The following is a 15,668-nucleotide window of genomic DNA, read 5'->3' as shown; positions in this document are numbered from 1 at the left end:
CGCGAGCGAAAGTGTGCGAGGGGTGCCAACGATACGGGCTCAATCTCAACCACAACTGTGTTTGATTTATGTGACATGTATTTTAAGTGCCGCTACGGTGGAGAAATTGCCGGCGGCAACTGCAATGTTAATGCCACTGGTAGCCTACTACCACTCAACTCAACTCATCCACAACGAAAGGGAGGAAAGCGCTGCGCGCCGTCTCCCGTCGTGCGTGAGGTACCCGGCGTTCCGAGGTGCCGCGGGGAGGGGAGGTGGGGCGGTGGTCTACTCCGGCTGCAACTGCGCATGTGGCGGTAGCGCTCGGGTTAGGCGACATCCCGAAAGCGATCTGCATTGGGGGCAGAGTCCGTGTGCGCCGACGGCCCTTTGGCTTTGTGCGTGCTGTGTGTTCTCGACGCTCAGTTTACGTTGAAGCGATAGACAGCACGAAGGGCACTTCACTCGCTGCTGCTGTCGCGTTTCCTCTCGCCAGAGTTTTGACAGCAGGGGTCCGCGACCATCGAGTGTGATGCGCTCATATTTGACATGCGCGCTGACACCATGCTTGGTAGTTTAGGTAGAAAGCGAACGTTTACAATTGCTGATACGGATGATAAACGTACTATCCTAACTTAGCATGGCAGTGTGCTGATTTTCTATCGAAATCGACGCTTTGCCGTTCGGGCGAAACTGCGACTTTCTTTTTTAATAAATTAGAAGCTTCGGATTTCTTCTCCGGCCCAGCAATCCTTGCCTGCAAATTAATCCTTGAGATCGATCTTTTCTCACTTTTCCTTACGCGCCGAGTAGCCTTTTCAATCTCACTCCTCTACAGAAAAGCGTATGAGGCTTTCTCTTACAGAGCCTTCAGCGAGCGAGAAACGTCATTTTTCTGAACGAGCCCAGCGGATTCCTCCAAAATTGGAAGCGCACACGCCTACGTACACACACACAAGTGCACGGCGTTTCGCGCGCCAAGTAAAACACACTATCTTTAGTACGCTTTTCCTAAAGCAAGGTTGAAACAGAAACCGCAATGTTCTTTACGTAATTGAAACACTACACATGTATAGATTATTGCTTTTCTATAACGTCCTCCAAATAAGACATAAATGAAGAGTGAATCGGAAACAATTTTTGTTGTAAAATAAACCATTGCACTCATTTAATTTTTAGTGACTTTATTGTATTCGGGAGACTTTCCGCAAGGTATACATTTCTCACTCGCTTTCATTAGGCCCAAGAGCACTCAGTGGTAATTGAAGAAGATGAAACCAGCTGAGAATCTTCCTGCAGGTTCAATTGATAGCCCATACTTTGAGCACACTAAATCACTTATCTGTAGAGAAAACGAGGGACCCTGCCATAAAGTACAGTACATACATCTTGTTTAATGGCGACAGAGTATTTATCTCTAAGATAACATTATACAATGCCATGCTTGCTTAGTATTGACGAATCGACCAAAAGTGCATTGCTTAATAGAAGTCATCCTGTACCCGGGCGTGTCATCTATGCAGAAAAAAACACAATATCTTCTTTGTGTAAGTGTAACCGAGACGACGCAAAATGTGAATCCAGGCTTCTGCGTAATTGCACCGAAGAAGCGAGTAGGTTTAATTTGCAGGCCTTCCTTAGAGCTCGAGCTTTCGCACGCATCTTCACATGTTCGATGTACGGCCGCCTGAGCTGGCTGCGTGTATATCTCTGCGAGCCAGGCGTGCCCATACAAACGAGCTCATTATGCCTGTGGGCGCGCGAGCCACGTTTCACGAGGCGATTCCATCGTTTCGAGGCGTTCGAGGACGCTTTGGTATCAAAGCAGTGAGTCGCGCCGCTTTGTGCAGTGCTATAGCACTGGCGACGCGCGCGGAAAACTACCGCAGTGAGGAAGGCGCGGCGCCTTTCTCCGCGCACGTCGCCCACTGGCGGATTGCTCCGCCAGTCGCTGCATTGCAATTATTTAGACGAGCTCAAGAGGCACTTTGCACAGCTAGGTAAGAAATCGGCCCGCACTGCATAAAGATTTCCTGCAGAACTTACCTTGGTAGGCTCACGTACAAGTTACCAACTTGCCCGTGAAATGAACTGCAGCTGACACGGGAAGTTCCAGTATATTCGAATAGGGAGGCTCGCTCGCAATCGACTTAGCATGGCAATCCTTGCGAATAAGCTTTTCGAGCAGGTGAACTAGTACTGAAAAGACGATCACGCTGGTAGATGACATCGCAGTAAGATCGGTACTACGCGGCACGAGTCCTTACATGGGAAGTGCTAGCAAATGAGTCACTGGCGTAGGTTGTCGCTGCCTTAACACAGGTGGTGCCACACGTGAAATAGGTAAAAAACTAAAGCGACGTTGAGGCATGTCATTGCGTGTTTTCTATGCTCATACTAACGCCCAACAGCATGCCAGCCTCTTATATTGACATGAAATGTCTTTAAAATCGGTCCAGGGGCAGCCACTTTCTAAAAGTAAACAAAACATAATACCTCATATCTTTGCAACTGTGCCCGTAGCGTGTCTTTGGTTTAGAAGCGTTGTGTTGAGAAATGAAGCCATTACTCAATCGTGCACGTATGGAATGCAAATATGTTGCGATTATTTAGCCGCACATGGCGGAATCGCAGCTACATTTAGATTGTCGCTCGGCGTTCACACTGCAGAGGCACAACATTGTACGCCTGCTTTCGCCCTGCACGGTATATAAATGGCATGAAGAGACTCGGGCAAGAAGACGTAAGCATATCCAACCATTTTCATCGAGGAGGAGGAACGTGTCCGTCTCCATAGCGAGCGCAATCGCATGAGTCTCACCCATCCACGAGCACGGCGAGATCGAGTGGTGCAAGGGCATCCTCGAGCGCCGCCGGTATGGAGGTGGAGTGGGGGTGGGGCTATTTTTACCTTAACGCCCATTCACCCCCCGCAAAAACCAAATGGGCTCCCTACAAATAGGGAGCGAGCCCGACTGTAAAATTAAATAGTGACACCCCACTAGCTGCAACGTAGGTTAAGCATGTAAACTTGCTAATTCGTGCGCAGCCTACACACTTGGTTACATCATTTCTGTACCATAGTCCCCATACATCGCTTGAAGCACGCACAAGACGTTTGACGCACCCCACTGTGGCTGTGTCCCTCATACAGAGTACACATATCTTTCTTTTCTACTGTTCACTCTGACAGAAAGTTAATACATATCTCTGACATTTTATTGGCCATAAGAAATAACGTCCTAAATGCAACATCATAAGGTGCATCTGGCAGTGCGCTACAACCTCTGACTTACACAACAAGATGGCTATATGAAGTTTTGCACGTTAAACTAACTACTTCGCTCACTGATAGACCTACAATATACACTCTGAATAACTAAAGATTACTACGAACAATGTGCCGTCAAGCCCGTTGGTCTAATGTGTAACACTATATTCTCAAACTTAGACTCAAATTGCGTGAAACGGCTGGTGTAATACTAATAATAATAATAATAATAATAATAATAATAATAATAATAATAATAATAATAATAATAATAATAATAATAATAATAATAATAATAATAATAATAATAATAATAATAATATAGACGTTATGCATGTAAAACGTACAATTTAGGTTGGATATGAAGTGAAGTTTTCGTGAAGCAGTTAATGAAATGCAATAAAATTGATGTGATGTGATAAGTTTATTTGGAATCCGGCGATTAGGAGGCTCGGGCCTTTGGCCGCCTAGATGGCCACTGGGAGCTGATGCTCCCGTGCGGCTTCCTTGGCTCGCTGGACAGCCCAAAGTTGGTCTTCTAGTTCTGAGCTGAGCAGCATGGCCGACCACCGCGCCCGTAGATTTTCTGGGGACACTGCCATTTTATTTTAGTATATTTCACATCCCCACAACCTGTGTTGAAAGGTGACTCTAACAGACTTGCATAGCTGGCACATATCGCTCTCGTATATATCGGGGTAGAAAGATTTTAGTTGCACGGGGCTCGTATAAGTTTCTGTTTGTAGTCGCCTCCAAGTAACGGACTCAGCTCTGTTCAGTTTAATGTGAGGTGGCGGTAATACTCGCCTCCGATTTTGATAGAATTTGCTTATATCGCTAAACCTTGTTAATCTATCTTTTTCTCTCCAGATTTCGTCCTCCGCGTTATCCTCACCGATGGAAGACACTCTTTGCTCAGCTCGGCGAGTAAGACCTCCAGCTTCACGGTGTGCTACCTCGTTGAGGTTGACTGCGGGAATGTCTGGAGTCGTATGCGCTGGGAACCAGAGCAGTTGCCTCCCGTTGATCTCTGCATTGGAAAATTTAGCTTCATTGACTCTGATGCCTCAGGAGACATGCCTCAGGAGACATCCTACCTTTTGCATAATTTCTAATGGCCGCTTGAAAATCGCTAATGATGTACTGAGCATTCGTGGAGACCAATGCTAGTTCAATGGCTACCTCCGCTGCTGTCTAGGAATGTTTGGTAATAACTGATACGCTTGTAAGGGGTTTTTGGGTGTGATCTACGATTATTGCTACGTAGCTATTTCTGTGTGGGTATTCAGCCGCGTCTACGAAGGTTGCTATGTCGTCTGACCCAAAGGTTCGGGTAATTTTCTCTGCTCTACTCTTGCGTCTGCCGTCGTTGTAACCTGGATGCATGTTTTTGGGTATATTTGGTACTAGGAGTTTGTCACGAATTTCTCTCGTTATCGTCCTCTTTTCCCCGTATAGATTGTGGTAATTCATTCCTAGTTTGCTTAGTATATGCCGTCCTGTTTTGGTTTTCGTTAGTCGTTCTGCTTGAGACGTTTGCTGTGCTTCTATGAGTTCGTCCAGTGTGTTGTGGAGTCCTAACTTTAGCAAGAGATCCATGCTCGTACTGATGGGAATCCCTAGTGCTAGTTTGTATGCCTTTTTTATCAGGTTGCTAATTTTAGTCTTTTCAGCTGCAAACCAATTGTGGAAGGCTGCTAGGTATGTGACCTGACTTATTACGAATGATTGTATCAGCTGTATGATACTTTCTTCCTTCATACCCTGGTGCTTGTTAGTAATTCGTTTGATTAATCTCATGGTGTTTGTTACCTTTGTGCCTAACTTCCTTACGCTTTACACATTTGTGTTCTTGGTGTGTAGCTTGATTTCCTCATGAGCCTCGTTTCTGTCGTATCCTTTGGGAGGCCTGCCCCAAAGTGTGGGGCGGTGCAAGAGAAGTTCAGATTTCTTTGCAAAGCGTGTGAGGCCTGTTCTCATGAGGTGTTCCTCTACTGTGTTAATTGCAGTCTGGAGTCGTTCTATTGATCCGTCGCTACCATCACAAGTCCAGATAATAATATCGTCCGCGTAGATTGTGTGATTCAGGAACTCTATGTTATTTAATTTTTCGGGGAGTCCAATCAAGACGAGATTAAACAGCGTCGGCGAACTGACAGAGCCTCTCGGCGTGCCGCCCCCCCCCCCCCTATGTCGATCTCTGGCGACTTGAGCCCTCCGACGGAGATGACTGCTTTCCTATCTGATAGGAAGCTCTTGATGTAGTTATCCGTCCATTGCCCTAGTCCTATTCGTTCGATGTTTTCCAACGCATAACTGACATTTAGGTTGGCACCTATGGTCTTTATCAGGGTGTGTTGCTCTACCTCCCGCACAAATCTTGTTGTCAGGGTTGGGACATACATCTCCTCTGTGTCCAAGTATGTTGCATTGGTGACAGAAATCCACTTGTTTCCTGTACAGGGAGCAAGGGAGTAGCGCTGGCCTGTATCGGACTTACGTGGGCACTTTGTCTCCTTCAAAGAACACAGTCGCTGTGGTAGTATTACTGAGTCTCTTTGCTGCTATCACCGTTGGGTTTTTGCTTTTTCCTGTGGTGACTCCTTTGCCCGTCATGTCCGGCGCTGTCTCGTAAGCATTATCTCGTAAACCGTGTCTTGAATCTTGATACGTGCTACTTCCTGATATTCGTTTGCACGCTCTTGACCCGATGTACTGACGATGAGGATATTTTGAAAATTGTTGGGGCAGACAATGCCCTGCTCCCTTTCAGCTCGAGGAATGCCTGCCGCATCTTGTACCGCAGCTGTGAGGTGAACTCCATATAACGTGCTTGCATATTTTGAGTCCTCCACGCGGTCTGATCGCAATCTTGTAATCCCCTCTTGGCAAATGTGGCATTCTGCCTGCCTTGCGTATTTGCTCTAGCCTGCCTTTCCATGAGTTATTGTTGCGCTTGTCGAGCCGCGTCGGCGACAAGGTGCTCTCACGATGTTGGGAGGTTCGCCGGTCTGATCTTATGTGTCTGACCTCCACCCATCCCTTGCTTATATCCATTTCTTCCTGGGATATGCTGCGCCCCTCTACGGTGACTTCCATTATTGAGAAAATGATCGGCAATTGTTGAGGAAGCCGGCTCTGGCACGTGGCCTCGCGGCTCTCCCGCCACGAGGTGCGGCCAAAATATTGTTGTAGAGGCTTGAAAAATGAGAATCCCACCACGTTTTCGGTAACCACTTGTTCCTGGAACGAGCTGAATGCGTTGGCTTGCAATAGCGGGTGGCTTCTTGGTGATTGGCGCTACAAAAACATTCGTGGAATACGGAGCCGACGTGATGTGCATCCGCTCCCTCCAGCTTCTTATTTTCCCCCCAATAAAATTTCCCCGTCTAAATTCCTGTCTCTTTGCGTGAACGAAGATGGCACGCGCACATGTGTTCTGGGGCACCCGTATCACGCAACTTTACAACTTCTTTTTTGTTTAATTGAACCGGCCGCTTCTTGCCCGATCCATGTGCCATAGTACGAAAGCCTGAAAATCGTATTCATCATCAGCACGTGCCATCATCTGCAAGAGCAAGTCGCAGTTGGCCGGATAGAAGTTAACGCGCAATCGTGGCCTACCTTGAAGGATGAAAGAGAGAGAGAGAGAGAGAAAGGGCACTTGTGCCTTAATGCTTAGCGCATCGGCCAGCTGTGCTGGGGCGCCAAGGTGCGAATCGCGTAACGAGACGCGCTTCCTTTCTTTTTTTTCAATTATTTAAGTGTGAGAAACAATCTACTCGGTGAGAACCCAACGAGCAAGAAACCAACCGCCCAAGGCGAAACAATGAAAGGTACGGCAAAGAAAGCTTCGCCTTAAATACCACACAAGGTGTTTCAGAAAATGCGCTTTAAATTCGTGGCAATAGGCAGAACGCGATAACCAAGCGATTTTATCGGGGTGTCTTTTACCGCAAAATGCAACCATTCTAACATGACTGCAGGTAGCTATTTCACCATTAAGCGAACGAGGTAAATTTTTTTTTAAATGAAGGAGTCAGACGAGTGCTCCAAGTGAGACACACAAGGCCTGTTGACCAAGAAGTGCATAACCGGATTCAGGTATGGCAAAGAGAAGTGATGCCGCTAATTTATGCAATGTAGTAAATGCTGGCGACCTTCATTCACCAAAATGAGCGTTATATGCCGCCCATGAGTGACGTCACTCTTTAAGTTTCAATGTCAGACGAGCATGAATCGGGAATCCTTACATAGACGCGATCGCCTTGACTGCATTCTAACTATATCATCAGTGCCCACTTATACAGCCTACTAGCTAGACACATCCTTGTAAGAGGTCAAACATGATTCACAGGCACAATTTACCTCCCTCTGAGAAAGTATACATGTATACTCCGAGTCTGATATACACAAGCACAAAATAGTAAATCATAGAAAAACGAACATTTGACTGTATGCTGTTTATTCATACTGTCCTAACGCCTGTGGGTTCCATCTTATGTCGAGTGGGAGAAATGCTGTTAACATCTCGCTTCTATTTGTGACGAGCTAAAGTTTCCTGTCACACAAAACGTGTTCATGATATTTTCTTCTAATACACCAATGAGATTTCTCTTCCGTGGTTAAGCGCTTTTGAAATCTTCAATCTTTTTTCATTTTCAAGCACCCATGTCACCTTGCAGATGATCACGGCTGTCAACCCTAGGGTCCGAGTATTGCCGAAAGAAATAATCCCCCAGATTGGGAGGATTATTTCCCTTCCGTCCCTCTCTTATCGGGTAATTACGAAAAAGAGCAGACGGCTGAAAAAACCGTTTCTTTTTATGATCACATCAAGCATTTCTCCAGAAGGCATGTGGTATCAAAGTCTGCTCGGTTGTGCCATGCTCTCTTCTTTGCATTGCAAATGAGAACAACATGAAAAGGCACGGATATTTTGCCGCCTCCAAAGCTTAATATATGCATAATGGCTGTAGTTAGCTGCGCGTGAAAGCAAACTTTCATAATACCTCGCAAACGAAGTTCAACACGTTGAATCACGAGTCGAATCACGAATCGTGCAACACATTTAAGGGGCCGAATGCTGCGAAGAAACGAAAACTTTTTCCGTCGCAGTGCTGTGAAATAATTTATAATTGCGGGGAAGGAACCATGAGCGACCATGAGAGTATTCAAATGCTTACCGAGACACTTGTTACCCTTGTGCGCAAAATAAGGCAAGCAATAAATAATCGCAACTTGCCGTACTCCCGGGAATAGCTTTCGGAAAAAGTTTTCGGCACTAGTTCAGGGGAACAGCTTTCGGTGATAACGCCACAGAGAGAGTTTTAGAGAAAAGTGTGTCGCAAATTCAAGAGGTCCTCCGCGATAAGCCTGAGCAATCATCTAGAATCGGAAAACTCTTAGTTTTATGACCTGAACTTACATCAAAGAGCACATGGTGTCTTGAGTAACATCTCGGAATGTCCTTTTCCGTAACAATCAACGTCGGCAACAGAGACAGAAGGAGCAGCAAACCTGCTTTCCGAGCGTGGAAGGCATCGTGGGACGGTATCCTCTGGACGACTCCGGCCAGTCGGAACCTTGTCAGCGCGTGGGCGGGGTCGTTGTTCACCAGGTCGACCGCGCTGCGGAACGCAGTTTCCGAATCACGCTCGCCGTCCTCGAAAATGGCTCCTGCAACGAAAGCAGCCGTGCGCAAAAATTGGTTAGCTAGATGTCCAGCAGGAAATGAGCGCTGCCCCATTTCTACGTTATTTTAACCTAGCCGGCAGGACTCATTTTACGAAGTTCATCGAATGTCTTTTTTTCTTTCAAATTTTTAATTTAGCTTACTTATTCTCGTCTAACGGGTTTAGTCATCGTGGCGGCCGTGGTTGTGTTTAAGTAGAAAGCGGGTGCGGCGCAGGGAGAAGGAATGTGGGTGAACAAGCTGTAACGCGCGCCGACTGACCGACGCTAGTGATTACGTCATGAGGTCACGTCATGGGAATGGAGGCTGCGTGCGTGCCAGGGATGGCATCGTGCTAGGTCACTCGTGTGGCCGCGAACGTAAACTCGACGCTCGAACTTCGCTGAGACAGATTCCCACAGTCCGCGGAGTATGCGCATGATTTCTTCATTTAAGCATGTGCTCGTGGCCGACAGTTAGCGCATTATACTCGCCACAGAGCCATCATCCAACATAATATGTTGTATACTCGACACATGTACGCACTTTTTCTATCCGATCTGCTTTACTTATGCTACTGTGCAATCACCTTGTTTGCTTTCGCAAACACTAAACATTTAAAGGAAATCCCCAAATTTTAAGGAGAACTAGGCGAGCCAGTTCATGATAAATGGCTCCATCATAACGTACAATATTGTATATAGCTACAGGTTGATTGCACTTCGTAATGCGAACGAATGTTCCAAGCATAAAACAATAGGTAAACATAATTAGTTCTATAATGTCAAGCAGGTGGAGGAAAAATATTGTTCGTAAAAATCAATAAAAAAAATAATGCCTACGAGAGGTTCAAGTTAGCGACTTATCGCTTTGGGTTGTAAATCCAACCGAGTCTGTGCAAGTGTTTAGGTAATGCAAGACTGCCGGGCTAGAAAAATACCGAAATGCCCGTCAGCTGGATTGAATTAGGTTTTCCTGCAACCTTGAAGATGTTGGTTTCAAGACAAAACGGAGAAAAAGAAAGCGAACGCATATAAGTCGTATTACACCAGCAAACAAGAATAACAAATACGACAATGACCACAACAAGGACGGTGACGAAGACGGAAAGGAGCAGAGCAACAACAACAACAACAAGAGATGGTGCCGAGAATTTGAAGCGAGAACGTCAGCAAACCATCTTTCTCTCTTTGCGCTCTACCACCTGCATGAGTAATACATGACCGCCAGTGCCTCCCTGTCGGCTCGACAACGCGCGTTGTGTGGGAGCCCGCATGCGAGAATTAATTGCGTTCCGGGACTGCGTGTCACGTTCCACGTACGTCTTATTCTTCGCGCGTTCAGAAGGCGTGGCCGGAATATAGGCAATAGCGCCAATGCTCCGACGAAAAACTTATTTTCTGCGTTGGCCGTTCGTGAGGGAACGACATGACGTCACTTCAGTGCGCCCTTGGGCACGTTTGCTATCTTTCCACTGGCGTCTCCAGTTTCTTCTAAATCCCCCCTTTTCATGAGTATACATATTTCTTTTCGCTTCTCTATCTATGTTTCGGCGTTTGTCGCTATCCGCCTCAAGTTGCTGCTCCGTTAGAGCAGGCCTACGCTTACAGCGCTTTGCCTTGTCTCATTTCTGTGCGTAGATTTTTCAACTTTCTCGCAGCACTTATTCATCGGGTCCCCAAACTGCAGAGGCGAAACTGTCCACAAGTGGCGGCGGCGACCGCGACAAAGCCTACCCCGGGGACCATCCGTCATTCTCGGGGCTGGGAAACCGGCGTGGTTGTTGCGGTTGTTTTCCAAGATACAGTGCACTCCAGAGATTCGGCTTGTTCGTTGTTGTGCCGACAGGAACGAGAGATGCGAAAGAGAAAAAAATAAAGCACGTATCCTAATATTCGGGAACTGAATTTTTGCATATGTTTGTCAGAAAGTAAGACCCTCCAGAAAGTGTCAACAAAAAAGAAGTCGCTGCTAAACCCTGGTGGTTTCGTCAAATATGTTGCTCTCTTATAGAAGCCGTTTAGGTGAGGTGCAAGCCAGATGTTTAACCTGTACCGAGAAAACGCGAGCGGGAAATTTTATATATGGCAACTGTACAAGTGCAGCTCAGCGGGAGCATCGCCGGAAAGGTCGACTTCCACGTGTATACCAAATGAGTTTTATGAATTAGTTTCTTGGTGCAACAGCAGTGCAAACTGAGACATATTGAACTCACTGCCATGGCGACTACTAAAATTCACTGTGACATTGTAAGTGCACGCCGCCAACATAGATTATTACTCAGACAAGTCTGAATGACTTCAGAGGTGCACCTGTGACCCAGTTATTTACTACGTATACCAGTGCGTAATGACTTTTACTGTCCTTTTAGTGCAGATCTTTTAGATCGCACACATAGGTTTTCCTGTTAAGAAATTTTTCTCAAATGTTGCCAAAACTATTACTGAAAGTGTTGAATTTTATTTAATTTAGGCGTTTCCAGAACACTGTAAATTAGGCTAAACGGCATAGTGTATGTAACAAAACCATTCATGTTCTTCTAGTGTCAGTAAAAGTACGAAATAAACAGTGACTTTACCAGCAGGGTATAGAGGAATTATACATTACTAATGTGTTTTCAAGGTAATGCATGATAACAGCCAAATTTCTATGTTTGCCATGAGATTTTACGATTACAAGTTTAGCACGGTTCAAAAGGGGAACGGTCACCTGACCTTTCTCGCACAAAGACGCACTTGCTCCATGTTATGCTTGCAAATGTTGTAGTTTTTGGCGCTGGCAAAACAATAACTTAATTATGCTACATGACCCTGGTCATGCTGTTCACTTGCGTGGCCCTTATGCAGGTCAAATGCTATGTGACAACCTTTGCAGAGCTTGAATGTTCCGTGCAGCAGGCTTTGCTCTAAAGCCACGAGAAACGGATGTGGTGCGTTGATATTTTTGTGAACGAGCCCAGGCACTCTGATAACTACACCTTTATACTTGTGATCTATCGTGCGTTCTATACCTCGGCATTATTGTTATTGGAATAAATGTCCGTAACTTAATTTACTTCGAAAATCGCGAATTTTCGCCAATCGAACGTACTTAGGCAAACTCCAGCACTTGTAGCATTAATTTAAAACCCCTTCTAATGATTTCTAGAAGCATAGAAAAACTGCACTTTCTGGGCCTGTTTTCTTGAGGGTAATTAACAGCAATGTATGTGGCCTCTGTGAGTGTAGTCCACCATTGACTACCATAGCCACGCAGCCGACGCGGCCGTACAGCCTACTTCTACCATCGTTGTGTAGCCTTTGAATGATAAAGACCTGTTTACAAAGTTGTTTTAACGCGACATCATTAAGCGTCCCGTGTCGCAGAAACTCCAGTGTCAGAGTCGGCACAGTTATGCGTGAGCGACAATTCCTGTGTACATGTAGGTATGTGTATATGTCACGCCTCGCTATATGAGATAGGGTATATGCTAGTCATATTGCCACACCATTCAATCACAAAAGTTGTTCATACTTTGTGTTGCATTCCTGACAAAGTTCTTCGTCATTTTGTGAATGACAGCTCACAAACAAATGTCACGAAAGAAAACATGGACAGCGCACGCCTTTTATGTCAAATAGTCTCAGACTTAAATATTAAAAGCGTTTTTTAAGTTTTTAAGCAACTTGGTAAACTTCGAAGCCGCTGAAATTCCACCAATTATTTGGTGACGTCTCAAAAAAGTCGCTGGTCGAAAACTAAAAAATCATTTGTCAATTATAGTAATAATTTTTTTCACACCGAAAAGCCGCTAAATCTAGTGACAAAATCACTATAGTGGCAACACACGATACAGCCCTTACTGCACCAAATGGCTTTACTGCACCAGATGGCTTTACTGCACCAATGAATTTACTGAACCAAAGCTTGCATGCAAGCAAGGCACGCTCAAATCGAAATCACATCATCGGTGCAGTAAAGCCATTTGACCTGAGCAGCGCGCGTTTACATTCTTCGTTTCTATAGCGCTGTAACCATGTTTCATCGTTCTTTTTTAGTTTTTTCAGCATTTAGAACAACAAAATCTGCACAAGGCAATAAAGCAGCGCGTATGCAGTCTTCCGTTGTGAAAACGGCATTGCATTGAGATCTCTACATAACCTTGACGCAGTTATTCCTAGAGCCTATCAGTCTCACCGAAACGACATGACATTGATTGGGTTAGATTTAGTTGCTTGTAATGTTGCATTGTTCTAGCGATAAGCATGCGGTAGAAATTGCGAGCGCTAGTTTATGTTTTCTGAACGCCCGTCAGAAACGTAGGCACCAGTGCATGGTAATCTATATTGCTTCTAGCCTAATAAAACATATATGATGAGAGAAATGACTCAATCAGATGTCCTTGAATCATTCAGCCTCGAGTGCTATGTTAAGTAAGTGGCACAAACAGTTTATGGCTTAGATTTGTAATGTCTCTTAGGTAACCTACATATTTCTAATGCTCAGGAATGATGTGTCTTCGTTCTGAGCATAGCTAGTGACCGCCGCCAAGGTGCTGTTCACACAATAGATACATCTCTACGGATAATTAGCTGACAATTTACTGGATTGCGCACGCCACCATAATGTACGTAGCGTGTTTACACTGATGCAACCACATAACGTTTCCCTCATGATACCATAGTACTTCGAATAAAGTATAGTCTTAAACAGGCAGGAATTCTAGGAGAGCATTTTTTTTGTTAGTGATCCCGTAACGCGGAGAATATATCCCGGACTAGCCTGAATTCTATATTTGCTATAGTCGACAATTTTCAACTTATATTTGAACGTGTGTAAAACGGGTTTTCTTGTAATCTACTTTCAATGTACTTCCGTGCTTTAAATCAATGTCAATTCAGATTTCCTGCTGATGCTGACCGTAAATTTAAACTCGTTTGTTACGAAAGCGTGTTTGTACCACCCTTTCATCCAGCAAATAGCAGGACACTGAGTATTTATAAGCATCATCAAATTGATTAACGCTACCATTTAAATAAAGAGACATTAATTTTGTGAAAGCACGTCGAAAGGAAGTTGCAGGAGCAAAAGGTATGTGCAATTGAAGTCCAGTGCATGCGATTGGCTTCACGTAGACTGTACTTACCGTACAATGGTTTCACATTGGTTTTAAAGCTCAAGTACACATTTTAAGGCTGAACACAAGCTTTCTTCGGTCTTTATTTTTTTTTCTCCCTGTTACACATGTATCACACCGAAACGTAGAACGACAGGATGTTGAGCAATTTGGTAGCGATTAAAACGTTACATAAATGTTGGGATGCTTTCACGGATAAAAGCAGTAACGAAAATGACAACACTGTAGCCTCACTAACGCCGATTTTCGGAAATTGTGTTGTCCATTCAGGTCTCACTTATGTGCGTGTTAGCACTTCCAGCTTTCTGTGTCACGAACGACACTCAATTTTTCAGTGTTTGAAACGAGAGGCTTGAAACATATTGTTTCAGGTGGCTGTCTGTTTTTCTGAATAATTATGTTTTTTTTTTTACCGGCAATGCAACTTTACGTTGTCCATTATGATGAAAGTCAACACATTCCCATTACAGGTAACTTTAAAAAGAAATAACAGCCTGGCAAAATTGTACTTTTATACCACAAGCTTCTCTCTCCTCGACCCGAATAAGAAGACGAAACAAAAAAATTGCTACGAATTTGTTAGCTACGTCTAACGCATAAAGGAAGTGCCGCAAGTTTACATGTTTATCCGACCTAACGAAAGGGCGACGATACTCTGTTCGATTCCGGCAAAGCATTTGTGATTTTCATCCCCCTACATTTTTGTTTCTTGAGAATCTTTCCGAAAAACAAAAGTGCTTGACTGTGACGGATCTCGAGAAAGGCAGCAATTCGGTCTTTGTGCCCCCCCCCCTCCCCCTTCTACCTTCCTCCCGTCCACCGACAATCCGTCTTGTCGGCTTGCGCTGGGTCAACGCTTTGTTCTCCACAACCGGGCTCACTCAGCCCAGGAAAGCTGCCTCGCGCACCCGCTGATCGCAGGAAAACGACGTTTCTCTGTTCGCTTACACTTTATTTTTCTGTCGCGAAAGGGGGGGGTGGTCGAGGGGGTAGGGGGGCCGTACGAACAGGGAAATTTTGTGCATCGCGCCGTGCGAAGAAGTCGGATTGGTTGCCTTCAAAATCTCGGATTTCGGACACGTCACTTCGCTCTATACTGACAAAAAAGAAACAACAAAAATCTGTACGAGAATAAAATACGGGCCCCTATTCTCTTTTGAAGTCCTCTGATGCTCCTTCGAGGACCTTTTGATCTAAGAGAAAGCTTGTTAGCTTTGTTTTTTGTGTGTATGTCGGACATTTCCGCACGAAAAAAATTTTTTTTTAACTTTTGATATGACAACATATCCTATCGGGCAAAAGGAATGCCGGCAGAAGACAATAAAAATCGGCAAACACGCAAAGTTCCCGCCACCATATAGAGTACCACACTACGTCGTTAGCTTTGCATTCGTCTTATATTACGTTAGCATTCGCGTTAAGCGTGCGTTATAGTTATTTCCAAGCCGTCAATGAAAAAGAAGCTTACTTCGTCGCATTCTACTATGGTGGTTGTTAATCCAGCATCTGGAATGTTAAAGCTGATAATTTGGGATCGAAATTTCACCGCGTTGTATTCCGAACTGTAGCTGACTAACCACAGCTCAGGGGCTCTCAACGCTTTCTTTTTTAGTGATCAGCAAGCGATT

The 15,668-nt window shown here is 45.0% G+C and overlaps 1 protein-coding gene across 1 annotated transcript in view; it reads right to left on the bottom strand.

Annotated features, from left to right (window-relative positions):
• The window catches only part of LOC142584928 (glutamate receptor ionotropic, kainate 2-like), a 246,588-nt gene that overhangs the window by 118,484 nt on the left and 112,436 nt on the right, over positions 1–15,668 (bottom strand). Inside the window, exon 2 of the mRNA XM_075695279.1 lies at positions 8,771–8,929. Coding sequence (XP_075551394.1) covers positions 8,771–8,929 — 159 coding nt within the window. The remainder of the gene's footprint in view (positions 1–8,770; positions 8,930–15,668) is intronic.

Source organism: Dermacentor variabilis, chromosome 6 (genome assembly GCF_050947875.1).
Source record: "Dermacentor variabilis isolate Ectoservices chromosome 6, ASM5094787v1, whole genome shotgun sequence".
Taxonomy (NCBI): Eukaryota; Metazoa; Arthropoda; class Arachnida; order Ixodida; family Ixodidae; genus Dermacentor; species Dermacentor variabilis.
This window is presented reverse-complemented; position numbering and strand designations above follow the sequence as displayed.